This window comes from Mustela lutreola, chromosome 13 (genome assembly GCF_030435805.1).
Source record: "Mustela lutreola isolate mMusLut2 chromosome 13, mMusLut2.pri, whole genome shotgun sequence".
NCBI classification, from domain to species: Eukaryota; Metazoa; Chordata; class Mammalia; order Carnivora; family Mustelidae; genus Mustela; species Mustela lutreola.
In genome coordinates this window covers 14660147-14674070 of record NC_081302.1, presented here as the reverse complement: position 1 = coordinate 14674070, position 13924 = coordinate 14660147, and the positions used below count along the sequence as shown (strand labels likewise).

The 13924-nt window shown below is 48.0% G+C and overlaps 1 protein-coding gene and 1 pseudogene across 6 annotated transcripts in view; one reads left to right on the top strand and one right to left on the bottom strand.

Annotated features, from left to right (window-relative positions):
• The window catches only part of DZIP1 (DAZ interacting zinc finger protein 1), a 51415-nt gene extending 47676 nt beyond the window's left edge, over positions 1-3739 (bottom strand). For 3 of the 6 annotated variants that reach the window (XM_059144812.1, XM_059144815.1, XM_059144817.1), the window contains exons 1-5: positions 3427-3739; positions 2638-2735; positions 2056-2269; positions 1074-1317; positions 400-960 (exon numbers count right to left, since the gene is read on the bottom strand). In XM_059144812.1, coding sequence (XP_059000795.1) covers positions 400-960; positions 1074-1109 — 597 coding nt within the window. In that variant the 5' untranslated portion in view covers positions 1110-1317; positions 2056-2269; positions 2638-2735; positions 3427-3739. The remainder of the gene's footprint in view (positions 1-399; positions 961-1073; positions 1318-2055; positions 2270-2637; positions 2736-3426) is intronic. The other 3 variants (XM_059144813.1, XM_059144814.1, XM_059144818.1) reach the window with 3 other exon arrangements.
• A 6259-nt stretch (positions 3740-9998) lies between these two features.
• On the top strand, positions 9999-10454 carry LOC131813515 (ubiquitin-ribosomal protein eS31 fusion protein-like; annotated as a pseudogene).
• The last annotated feature ends 3470 nt before the right edge of the window (positions 10455-13924 follow it).

Sequence of the window (13924 nt, the reverse complement as noted above, 5' to 3'; positions counted from 1 at the left end):
GCGCTATTCTTACAACCTTTCCGTAAGTTTGAAAATATTTTGAAATAAAATGCCCATAAGTTTCATCATACCACCTCATCTGGGGCAGACCTCATCAGCAGTTTGTAAAAGGTTTATTCTTCATTCCATCGATTAGAAGAAGGATGCAGTTTCTCAAACCAGCATTTAGAAGGCTTCCATAAAGCACCGTGGACACAGTTTAATTATTAATCCCGTGGTCGTCTATGGAAGGTAATGAACCATGTCCCCTGTTGGTTACAGTTACTATTTTGCTTAACTCTTGGGGAAAAAAGCGGGGCGGGCAGTGATCTAGAAAAGGGCTCTCCATATCCTGGCCAGTGGGGACCCGGGTTTTTTTTTTACTGGTTTATGAATCGGAATCGCAACGCGCGGTCCCACCTGGTAATAGCTGGCTTTGGCCTCGATCATCAGCTGCTGGGTGGAGATCATCTTCTTCCTGCGTTTACACTCCTCCTTGAGCAGCTTCATCTCCCCAGCCTGCTTGGCGAGGAGCTTCTGGCTCTGCTCGCTCTCGGCCACGCTCAGGCGCAGGCGCTCCTCCAGGCCGCGCAGCTGCGACGTGAGGAACTCCTGGGAGTGCAGCAGGTACTCGATGGTGAGCTGCGCCAGGCGGATGAGCTTCAGCAGCACCGGGTCCACCCCCGACTGGCAGTGCGGGCACTTCTCGTCCTCCAGCTTGCAGAAGGTGATGTTCATGATGTTCTCCTGCAGCGTCAGCACGTCCACCGCCCCCGCCACCTTGTCCACGTCGATGGCGCTCAGCCGCCGCCAGTCCACGCTCTCCAGCCGCGGCCGGAACTGGAAGAAGGGCAGGGGGCCCGACGCCGCGCTGTAGGGGCCACTGGCCATCGCGGAGCGCGCGCCCGAGGCAGCTGCGGGGGCGTCGGGGCCCTCCAGGCCGCCGCTGGCCAGCGGATAGTAGACGTGCTTCTGGAAGGGCTGCGGGAAGGAGACAGCGTGGCGGTGGTGGTGGTGGGAGAAACTGGGAGTCCCGGGAGCCGCGGCCCCCGCCAGCCCCACATGCCCAGGCAGCCCGATCTCACCGCTCTTACCATGCTTGGAAGCAAATCCGCCGCCTCCGCCGGCATCCGAGGAGGGGGCGGTCCCGTCTACCCGGCCCGGGCCGCCTCCCGGGCCGCCGCCGCCCCACCCCTCGGGAGCGGGAGAGGGCCCGGTCTCCCGCGGCGGCGGCGGCCTAAGGTCCGGGCGTCCAGGCCGTTGCTATGGCAGCGCCCCAGCCGGGACCTGGAGCGAAGGGCGCGCCTGCCCGGGAGCGGTCAGCGGGCGCCCAGGGCCCTGCGGGACGAGAAAAGACGTCGTGGGCGAGCGCGTCCACCGGGAGAGGGGAATCTCCTGGGCGCCGGCTCCCTGGGCCACTCCCCTCCCTGGCTCTGGGGCTGACGCTCCCCAGTTCCTAAGGAGTAGACAGCCACATCCCCCCCACCCCCACCCCCACCCCGGCACTGCCAGCCTCCGGTTATTTTACTCCCGCCCTCGCTCTAGGTTTTGAGATTAGAAATGCTACTCATCTTTATCTTTCACACACAACTTAAAAAACGTTAAGCAGCAAAACTGTAAAATTAAATGGGATGGAGGGGAATTGGCTGCAAAGGAGCAGAAAGACACTTTTGCCGTGTAACAGGAATATTCTGAACTTTCGTTGTGCTGTCTGTTGATTACCTGGTATACACATTTATCAAAATTTATCGAATTGGACATTGACGATGAAGGGTGCATTTGTTTATTATACCACAATGAAATAGTTAAAAAAATTAAATTAGTAGCTCATTCTATTTGATGGGACCTCTTCTCAATTCCTTATACCCAAGACCCTTTTTAAAAATGGAGTCTTTCTTCCTCTATGAGTTGCCTACCTAAATATAAGATACTGATAGAAGTGCAAATGAAGGAATATCCCCGGATAGTATTACTTCACTTGTCTTTCCAAATGGATACACTCTCAAAATGTAAAGGTTAAAAAAAAATTATATGGAAGGGAACATTACCCATCAGCTTTGTACCATCAAGTTTTACCTTAAGAACTTGTGTGGCAGCTGCATTCTGTTATATGGAGAGGCTAAAATATCTCTAGCAGCAACTTGCAGGCCACAGGCCTTTCATTCTTGGGGTCCTTTGGGTGCTGCCCGTGGCTACCACAGGGATCAATGAGCTGAGGAAAAGCCACACATTCCTCAATCCACCGGGGAGTCCCTGCTTGGAACAACCATCAGGAAATTTTTTTTCTTTCCTAACAGCCAGATATGTGAATAGAAGAAAAGAAAATACAGTTCAGGGTAACTTAATGCAAAGTTGTAATGTCAAATATTTTTAGCACTTTCCAGATACTGCGAACTAGAGATAAATTCACATAAAAGCATCCAGGAAATTGAGAACACACTTCATATGACTTCACATAAACCGTACATGCAGTTAACTTTTAAGGGGCCTTTGGGGAAAAAAAGAACTATTAACCGCTCACTGCAGCTGGCATAAAAGACTTACAGACCTAGGTTCAAAGTTTGAGTCTTCCATTTACTTGCTGCTTGACCTAAAACAAGTTATGTCAGGCCCGGGCCTCAGTTTCCCAACCTGTGTAAGGGACGTCAGGATACCGACCTGGCAGGTCTGTGGGCTGTGGGCTCCATCCACCGGGTTGCAGGATCAGCGGGAACAAGGGCTGTGATTTCTCTTGCTCACCGTTATGTCCTCAGCACCTGGCAAAGTTCAGGCACAGAGAGCGTTGAGAATTTGCCAGACGGACACGTGGATAAGGAATAATTGAATGAATTCGGCGTTTTGTTAAGTAAATGTCAGATCCCGGCCCGTATCCCTCCTATGTTCTCTGCCTCTGGCCTGTTACGAAGAGTCACCCATGCTCTGGACCCAGGCCCTTGGAGCTGAACGTGGGGGGCTCTCCGCGCGCCCCCACTGCGGTCGGAGGAGGAGGCGGCGCGCGGGGCCGGAGCGCCCATCTACGTTCGCTGCCGCCACTCTGGGCGCAGAGAGAGCCGCTCGGGGGGCCACCCTTGCCCCTGGGCTGAATCACGGCCCCAAGATGGCCGGAACAGGAAAGATGGGGGCACGCTTTCCCGTTCCCTCCGCCCCTCCTGCCGGGGCTGGGCGGCAGCCCCGCGCAGCGCCTCCAGTCCCGGGCGCACGGCGGGTGGCCCGCGGAACCCGCAAAGACAAAGGCCAGCTTACACGGGCTCCGGGGAGGCCCCGGCACTGTCCCGGGGAGAAGGGAAACGGGGAGTGGGGGGCTGCCGCAGTCACGCCAGCGGGGTCTGCAGTGCCTGGGCTCGCGATGGGGGGAAGCGGGAGGAGGCCCTGGCTACGCCGGCACAGAGATGCCGGGTCGGCCGCGGGCTTCCAAGGGCTCCAGGCGCATCCCGGGCCTTGGCTCACCCCAGCTGCGCGCTCCTTGGCGGGCGCCGTGCGCTGCAGGCGGACGGGCGGACGCTGGGGACCCAAACCCCAGAAGCGCTGCGAGCGCAGGCGGGGCCCACGGAGGCCGAGGAGCAGCCGAGCGGGAAGCGGCGGGCCGGCTCCTTCTTCCAGGGCGCAGAAGGAAGCCTGTCTGGTTTGGGCAAGTTGTGGCGCGGCCGGCCTGGCGCCTTTCCGGCCCTCCCAGACTCCCGGCCGCGGGCTCCTCGGAATCCCCCACCCCCCTCCCGCCCCCCTCCCCTGGACGATCTGCCTCCGGCTTCTCCGCTCTGCGTCCCAGCTCGTCTGGCAGCTGGGCGGGACCGTGCGCGTCTAGACCGCAGCGCTAAAATGCGCTCCGCCAATCCCGCCGTGGGTGCAGACACGTGGTGCCGGGGCGCGCTCTGTTGCTGGCGGGGGTGTTCTCCCCGGGAAGGCTTTTCAAAGAGAAAGCAGATTCAGTCCAGCCCTGCAGCTGGCCTGGCCCTCAACTAGCTAATTTACTATGGGTGCTTTATGTGAATTCTCTCCCAAGAAGAGATGCATTTTAATCGCAGAAGTCTTGCAGATGCAAGGAACCTTGAAGAGGCTTCCTGCTGCAGCTCTGCATTTGAGTGACGTGGAAAATCGGGTTAGGGACTCTGCCTGCAAGCACGCAAGGATGAATCCCACGTAGGTTTCCGCGTCCCCTTCGGATATTTTAAGACTTTATTTAGTTATTTGACGCAGAGAGAGAGACAGCAAGAGAGGGAAGGAAAGCAGGGGCAATGGGAGAGGGAGAAGCAGGCCTCCCGCTGAGTAGGAAGGCCAGTGCGGGTTTGGTCCCAGGACCCTGGGATCATGACCTGAGCCAAGGCAGACACTTAATGACTGAGCCACCCAGGCGCCCCAACTATATTTTTAATCTAAAATTGGAACACTTGGTTGAGAATTGGGCAAAATTCAGTATTTTAAAATAAGGAGTAACCCAGAAAGTATGGGTGTATCATTTTAACAACCATGAGATTGGCCCAGATTGAGGAATTTGAGTGCCTTGAGTACAAAATATTAGTGTCTGCTGTAGCAAAAATTGTTTTTCACTTAGAAAGGGGTAACTACAGAATCTTTGCTGGATGGTAACATGTTAACCTAAAATGCCTTTCCTTGTGCTTCTCCCTCAAAGTGACAATCAACTTTGTCCCGTACTTGATTTAGCACAAAGCTTCAAACATCATAATGCTTTAGTAAGGATTTGTGTGAATTTCTTTTTTTTTTTTTAAGATTTTATTTATTTGACAGGACAGAGAGATCACAAGTAGTGAGAGAGGCAGACAGAGAGAGAGGGGAAAGCAGGCTCCCCACTGAGCAGAGAGCCCGATGTGGGGCTCTATCCCAGAACCCTGGGATCATGCTGAAAGCAGAGGCTTTAACCCACTGAGCCACCCAGGTGCCCCTATGTGAATTTCTTTCTTTAGTTTTTACTTGAAATCATCAGGCCTAGGAGAGTCTTGGTAAGATTTTTAGACTTGTTGAATTTAAAATGCTTAAATTTGAATGTGAATCCAAGATCCCATAAAAATTCTCTAAGGTAAAATGTGTAAAGATCTCTAGGTAGAATCTTCAGGCATTATAAAGTAGAAAGGCCATTGCTTTGCGAAGTCTATACTCTGGAAAGCTTTGTGGTATGTGAGTGAGTGTGTGTGTGTGCAGGATGATGTACAACATTGTTTGATGATGCACCATTTGAGTTACTTGTATCCTCCATTCCGCATTGTTAGTACATTACCCCGTGTATGCAGAGTTGGAAGAAACAGGTTGACTTTGGCCTGGCACAGCAGCAATCATACATTCTTGATCCTTTCAAACCTCTTATAGCAATTAGCACAGCCCAGCAGGGAGTGGCTGTGATAATTAAATAATTCAATTTTATGAAACTATTTAGGGGCATCTGACTTTGGCTCAGGTCCTGGTGTCAGAGTCCTGGGATGGAGTCCTGCTTCAAGCTCCCTGCTCAGCAGGGAGTCTGTTTCTCCCTTTCCCTCCGCCTGCCACTCCCCCTGCGACTACCCCTGCTTGTGCTCTGTCTCATTCCCTCTCTGTCAAATAAATAAATAAAATCTAAAAAAAAAAAAAAAAAGAAAGAAAGAAGAAGAAGAAAGAAAAAAGAAAGGAAAGAAAAAGAAAATCATGAGGAAGGAAAAATACATTTACAGTACTGTCCTGTACTTTTTTTAAATTTTTTTAAAATATTATTTATTTATTTATTTGACAGAGAGAGATGACAAGCAGGCAGAGAGGCAGGCAGAGAGAAAGGAGGAAGCAGGCTCCCTGCTGAGCAGAGAGCCCAATGCGGGACTCAATCCCAGGACCCTGAGATCATGACCTGAGCCCAAGGCAGCGGCTTAACCCACTGAGCCACCCAGGTGCCCCTCTGCACTTATTTTTTAAAAAATCTGTGTATAAATGGACCTGCACAGTTCAAAGCTGTGTTGTTCAATGGTTAACTCTCCTCTGTCCAACAACAGAAGAACACGTGTTCTTCTCAAACTCGCATGGAATATTCAGGAAGATAGACCACATTCTGGGCCATCAAACACACCTTAACAAATGTAAAAGAATAGAAAGCATGCAAAATATGTCCTCAGATAGCAGAATTAAATTAGAAATCAATAGCACAAAGATAGCTGGAAAATTTCAAGATATTTGGAGATGAAACAACACAGTCCTATATAGTGCATGGCTCAAAGAAGAAATCTCAAGAGAAAAAATTAATTTGGAGCTAAATAAAAACAGAACTTACAACATTTGTGAGATGCAGTGCTAGCAGGGCTTAGAGAGAAATTTGTTGATTAGAAGCAAGTTGCTTTGGCTCACACCCAAGGGGGCAAGCACTCGGGTTTGCCTTTTGAAGAGAGGAACATCAGAGATTTCCGAGTCTGTATTTTGAAACCACCACAGCAACCATAACTCCCTTTGGTGGTTCCTGGTGGCCCAAGCAGTGAATTGCCTGTGGCAATTTCAACTTACAATTCAACTGTGTATAACTAACTCGAATCTGGAAGATAGGTTAAAAACAAATACAAGGGGCGCCTGGGTGGCTCAGTGGGTCAAAGCCTCTGCCTTCGGCTCAGGTCATGATCCCAGGGTCCTGGGATCGAGCCCCGAATCGGGCTCTCTGCTTGGCAGGGAGCATGCTCCCGCCCTCCACCCCCCACTCCCCACCCCCGGCCACATTCTCTGCCCAACTCTCTGTGTATTAGTGATCTCTGTCTGTCAAATAAATAAATAAAATCTTTAAAAAATAAAAACAAAAACAAAACCCCAAGCCTAACCATCAAGGAAGGTGGCTCAGTCCTGGCCTTTGTGGTAGGCTGGAAGGGGTCATACAAATCGAATAAGGACTTAGAGTTTCCTGACATGCCACCCTTTGGAGCCACATGATTCATCTATCACAACTGGGTGTTCACGAGGGTTGGGCTACTTCTACTGGAACCCGTACTTCCTGTGAGGATGACCAAGCTCCGTTTACCTCTGGTGGTTAGCACTTCTACGTGGGCACACACATCTTGAGCTCCCCCCCAACTCCTGAGATCTGGGAGTGACAGCTCTCACACCCAGCATTCCGAGTCTAGAGGAGGCTTTTTGTACAGAGCTGTCACTTCTCATGGGAGCCGGGTACAGAATTAGTTCACCACCCCTTCACGCATCCTTCCTGCTCTGCTGAGGCTGGGAAGTGAAAAACCAGGCTTCCCCGACTCCTTTCCAGCTCATATTCTAGAAGCAAATTGTTTTCTGCCAATTAGACACCCTCCTGAATGACATGAAAGAGAGATGTGAGACAGAAGCAATTCTCCTGCCACTCCATAGCCAAGGCTATGTAGATCAGAGCGTTGGTAGGTAAAGGCAGCCACTGACCTAAGCGTGTCTAATCACAACTTTCAGCACTGCAAAGGGGTTGAGACAGTGGTAGCTTTTTTTCTTATCAGAGGATAGAACTCCAGAACTTCACGACTAGGGTGCTGCCCCACTCCATACCCTCCCCCATCTCTTTCAGTGATTTTTCAAGCATCTAGTTGCGTGCAATTATCTTACTGCTTAAACTATCTGAAGCGGCTTCACCTTCTTGCCATAAAGCGATACTGATACCCCTTAATCTATACTTCTCGTTACTAAAATGAGAGTCTATATAAAAAATGTGGTGAAGAGGGGTGCTTGGGTGGCTCAGTAGGTTAAAGCCTCTGCCTTCGGCTCATGTCATGATCTCAGGGTCCTAGGATCAAGCCCCGCATCGGGCTCTCTGCTCAGCAGGGAGCCTGCTTCCTCCTCTCTCTCTGCCTGCTTCTCTGCCTACTTGTGATCTCCATCTATCAAATAAATAAATAAATAAATAAATAAATAAATAAATCTTTTAAAAAAAATGTGGTGAAGAAGTTCCTAGACTCGGTAAGCATCAGCTATCCTACCCTTTATTCCCTCTTCCTCAAGTGTCTGAATTCCTCCTTTTATACTTATTAAGGGATTTCTGACTTTTGGGCTATAATTTGTTGTGGGACAAAGTTCAGTGCATGTTTACGTTGGACAAGCTTTCCCCAGCTGGTTACACTCTGAATGCATTGTCTCTGGGAGGTACCCATATTTGTACATTCCCCCGGATAGTCTATAGGGACCACGCTCCTGATCTAGCAACCTCAAAGTCTGTTCCCACATTCTTCCAATTTGGGGGGATATAAGTGAATTTCTACAACTCCTTCTAGGCTCCTAACTCTAATGTCCACATATTCAGGATTGCCTCCCCTTCCCCCTACTAAGGCATAGCTAGTTGCTGTTGCAACAGTGTGACTGGGCTTCGGAAGGAAGTTATTAGTTCTCACATGCAAAGGTGACAATGTCTCCTATCCTCCGTCAAAGAAAGCAGGGTGAGGAGTTACTTCAGGATGGTTTGAGATCTTCAGTTCCTTTATGTCAGTTCCTCTCAAACTCTCATCAGCGTCCCCTGGAGGACATGCCAACCCCCAGACAGCTGTGCAAGCCCCTAGAGTCTCGGATTTAGTAGGTCTGGGGTAGGGCTAGGAAATTTGCATTTCTTTTAAAATTTTATTTTTATTTCTTTGAACAAGAACGAGAGAGATCCCACAGGAAGAGGGAGAAGCAGACACCCCGCTGAGCAGAGAGCCCAGTGTGGGGCTCAATCCCAGGACAGCGAGATTATGATCTGAGCCGAAGGCAGACCCTTGACGGATAGAGCCACCCAGGTGTACCGAAAATTTGCATTTCTAACAAGTTCCCACAGGATGCCAGTGTCCTTGGTCTGGGGACCCGTGTGTCTCTGAGCTGTACTGTGTTCAGTTGCCTTTTCTTCTTGCCGGGATGCACTGCCTTCGGTTCACTTCTCCAACCTCCATATGAAAGACTTAGAAAGACTTGCGAACCCAACTCTCAAAATCAGTTTCTGGGTTTGGTTTGTACATCCTCAGTCTCACAGCTTTAGATTGGAATCCCTTTTAATTTTATTGTTGTTGTTGTTTGTTTGTTTGTCAAAGACAGAAAAAACTGAACTATCACCAAGGTGAAATTTTGAGATTTGATCTCCTTCTCTTGTTTTAAGTTATACGTTGAGGGGAGAAAACAGCCATCATGCCTGGTTGTTCGCCATCCTTCATCATTTAAATTGGTCCGTGCAGCAACTGCTAGCCTCCCAGAGCCCCAGTCATAGTGAAAGAACAGTGAATATTAATGGAATTAATATGGAATTAATGGGGCGCCTGGGTGGCTCAGTGGGTTAAGGCCTCTGCCTTCGGCTCAGGTCATGATCCCAGATCCTGGGATCGAGCCCCACATCGGGGCTCTTTGCTCAGCAGTGAGCCTGCTTCCTCCCCTCTCTCTCTGCCTGCCTCTCTGCCTACTTGTGATCTCTGTCTGTCAAATAAAATAAATAAAATCTTTAAAAAATAATAATAAAAAAATATGGAATTAATGCCTGTGAATATTAATGGAATCTCACATTCCTTTGTTTCCTATTAGCCAAGTAACTCATTCCAAACACCCCACATTTCCCCAAGGTTGCCCATTTTCTGGCACCAATTTCCATAATAATTAAGATTCTTTGCTTGTCAATAACAGAAACCGATTTTGCTAACGTAAAGGGGTTGGGTGACTGGCGGGATAGTGGATAGCTCACATGACCAAAGGAGAAATCAACCAGGCTTCACGAAAGACAGTAACCAGGTAAGCTCCAGAGCTCCCTTGAACTCAGGTCACTCCCACTGCTACAGGATCATTCAGCCCCTTCTTCCTCCAGTCCTTTAGAATTCCACTCCAGATTGCGATTCCTGTGAGCAGGCATGAGAAGGACCTAGTGTGGGTCACGAACATGATGTGCTCTGTGGTGGTGGCAGCAGGAGGCTCCGTGATCAGGATACAGTCAGTAGGTCAGTACCCAACACAACTCTGGGAAATGGTAGGGAGCCTTCCCAAAAGGAAGATACTCCAAGCGGAAGGTTAACATACCTAATACAGGCGGGCCGGCACGTTGCTTTCCTTTCCCATCCGTCATCTGCGGGGGAACCACCGCCAAGATGCAGGTTTTTGTGAAAACCCTTATGGAGAAGACCATCCCTCTTGAGGTTGAACTCTCGGATACAATAGGAAATGTAAAGGCCAACATTCAGGATAAGGAAGGAATTCCTCCTGATCAAGAGACTGATCTTTGCTGGCAAACAGCTGGAGGATGGATGTACATGGTCTCAAGACAACATTTGTGTGTTGAGACTTAGTAGTGGTGCTAAGAAAAGAAAGAAGGTGCCAAGAAAGAAGTCTTATACCACGCCCACGAAGGATAAGCATAAGAGAAAGAAGGTTAAACTGTCCCGAAATACTATAACGTGGATGAGAATGGCAAAATCAGTTGCCTCCATGGGGAATGCCCTTCAGATGGGTGTGATGCTAGAGCTTTTATGGCTGGCCACTCCCACAGACGTTGTTGTGGCAAATGCTGTCTGAGCTACTGCTTCAACAAGCCAGAAGACAAGTAATTGTGTATGGGTTAATAATAAAAGACATGAACTAACATTTAAAAAAAACGTCTAATATGGACAGTGTCAACTCCCCCCTTCAACACCCAGCTCTAGGACCTTTCTTTTAGGAAAGGTATCCTGGTGCTTTTCTTCAAAATATTCTCTCTCCCTAAACTGAAGAGTCAAGGTTTGAAGATGCAGGTATCACAGAACAAGGGATAACACCTTTATATTCCTTTGAATAATTTGGACTTTTGTCTCTCAGGGAGGTACATTCTTTTCACCAGATACAAGGATCCTAACCAGCTCAAGACAGGACAGTCACTGCTGCTTAGAAAAAGATAGAAGGTTCACCTGGGTGGCTTGGTTGGTTGAGTGTCTGACTCTTGGTTTTGGCTCTGGTCCTGATCTCAGGGGTTTGAGTTTGAGCCCGATGCCGAGCCCTGATGCTGAGCCCCATGTTGGGCTCCCCGAGGAGTCTGCTCAAGATTCTTTAACTCTTTCCTCTACCTCGCCTTCCCCCTGCTTGTGTTCTCTAAATAAATAAATAAAATCTTTAAAAAATAAAAGATAGAAAAACCAAACACATTCAGAGGAATTTTCCCATTCTTCTAGGGATATAAGCTATTGCTTGGTGTTTTGATCTTTCTTGTTCTCCTGCCTTCTAATTTTACCTTCACCTGGAAGAGTAAGGGGAGACAGGGTTCAGAAGCTGGCTTTGCTCGTTGGCCTATTCCTTGTGAAAGCCAGTCCTCCTCTCTCTCAAGGACACATCAAGTCTTTATTCCAAAGGGTAAGATGACTAACAGGAACCAATGCACAGACGAGAAGTCCTAGAGTGTTAGGCAACCAGAAATCATATGTGTTGACTTTCACCAGATTACACTGAAGTATCCAAACAACCCCCCAAATATCGTTATTTATGATAGAAAAGTCTGTTGTTTATGTTTTATGTTTGGGGCGCCTGGGTGGCTCAGCGGGTTAAGCCTCTGCCTTTGGCTCAGGTCATGATCTCAAGGTCCTGGGATCGAGCCCCACGTCTGGTTCTCTGCTCTGCAGGGAGTCTGCTTCCCCCTCTCTCTCTGCCTGCCTCTGCCTACTTCTGATCTCTGTCTGTCAAATAAATAAATAAAATCTTTAGGGAAAAAAAAAAGTTGTATGTTTGCTGTGGTCTCCTTATGAGACCCAGACCAAAGAAGCGGCCCCTTTCTGGGATGTGCTTTTCTTTTGGCAAAATAGCCAAGTCTCATATTGGTTCATAAAGTCTCTGAGAGACAATGAGATACCGAAAGTGGTAAACTGGATGAAGGGTATATGAGGATATTTTGTGCTATCTTGGAAACTGCTTAGGATATAGGCTGCCCCAATATCCGAAGATAGGGCATTCCTATAAAATCTTCTGTAAGCCGACATGATGGAAAGCAAAGAAACAATTACATTAATTTATATGGAAAATGTTTTGAGTACTCCCAGACCCCCAAACTTACCTCTCTTAGGCTTTTCTGATACCTTAGAATGCATGTTGCACAAAACAACTTGAGATAAAACACCAATGCTCAGAGACACGTTACAACGCCTGTGGCTTGTGGCTGCAACGCTGAGTGTAGTGCTTGGGGAAGGGACCCGGTGACGTCACTCTTGCCCCCAGCGCTGCTCACTGCCTCTATGAAGGCTAGCTGCAAAACAGAGGCTGAACGCTATTTTTTTTTTTTTTTTTTTTTTAAAGATTTTATTTATTTATTTGACAGACAGAGATTACAAGTAGGCAGAGAGGCAGGCAGAGAGAGAGGAGGAAGCAGGCTCTCCGCCGAGCAGAGAGCCCGATGTGGGGCTCGATCCCAGGACCCTGGGATCATGACCTGAGCCGAAGGCAGAGGCTTTAACCCACTGAGCCACCCAGGCGCCCCCTGAACGCTATTTTTTGCTTTGTTTTCTCATCAAAGAGAGAATCCTCTCCCGATTTCTTTTGGTTAAACAGGTACTAATGTTGGTCTTTGGTAAAAGTGAAAGTGCATGTCATGATCATGAACTTTTGAAAGGACAGTGGGGTCAGGGTACGTGTATAAATTTGTCTCATTTAAAGGCATTACATGGGTGTGTTGACTCACTCTATTGTACACCTGAAACTGAAAGTACACTGTATGCTAACTAACTGCAATTTGAGTTAAAACTTTAAAAAATAGTGAAGGAGGGGGCGCCTGGGTGGCTCAGTGGGTTAAAGCCTCTGCCTTCGGCTCAGGTCATGATCCCAGGGTCCTGGGATCGAGCCCTGCGTCAGACTCTCTGCTCAATGGGGAGCCTACTTCCCCCTCTCTCTCTGCCTGCCTCTCTGCATACTTGTGATCTCTGTCAAATAAATAAATAAATTTTTAAAAAAATAACAATAATAAAAGAAGTCCAGAAGGAAGCAGTATGAGCTGTATACCGGCTCCTTGAAGTTAGTAAGTGTCCCCCCTTTTCCCTGCTCTCCGCAATTTTAGACATGTCCTGCCTCCTTGTGGCTGATGGTGGGTGCTGCAGTCCCCACAGTCCCTGTCAATCCAGGTTGACTGCATGGAGGAAGGGGAGCGTATCTGTGTAATATTTACATGGAAAATTATGTCCAAATAAAGTTAGGAAAAATAAGCGATTTGTGTAAACACATTTATTTTTAAAATGAAGTTTCGATGATTATTTTAGCTAGGTATCATAATGGGGCTCCTGACAGTGATGAATCCAGCCATTTAGGGCTAGAAATTAAGGATTTCTAGAAGTCTGAAGGCTTAGACATTTAGGATTGTGACAAAAGGGATCAGCAAAGGGGAAAGAAGATCTAGTAATACGTGAAGCTTCGTGAGATTATTTTTCTCAGAGGCAAATATAATATGTGAGTCCAGAAAAAATTTCTTCCAGAATGACTCATAGGAACAGTATTCTGGTGTTCTTGGCATGGAAAAAAGGCCGATCTGTGGTCTTTATCCTTAAATAAGTTTTTGCTCAGTTGCCTTATAGCATTGAATGCTTAGTAATGACTAAACCAGTCCAGATCTTCTCTTATAAATGACTTGAACTTTCTGTCTGGCTGTCTGTAGTATTACTTCTTTTTCCTTAGAATTTGGCACATTCACTTGAATATGTCTCAAGAGTGACAGTTCTGAGATTATTTTTCCTGGCACAAAGTGTGTTCTTTGAAAGTACAGATTCAAGGGGTGTCTGGGTGGCTCGGTTGGTTAAGCATCTGCTTTGACTCAGCCAGGATCTAGGGTCTTGGGATTGAGCCCTGCCTTGGGCTCAACTGGAAGTCTGCTTCTCCCTCTGCCTCTCTCTCTCATGGGCTCTCTCTCAAATGCATAAATAAAATCTTTAAAAAAAAGGTACAGATTCAAGTCCTCTTGTCTTAGAGAACTGTCTTATGTATTGACTGATACATGTGTTCTCTTTCTGTATTTCCATTTCCTGCACTGGGAACTCAGAACTGTGTGTATAATTGGATACTGCTTGCCTTTCTT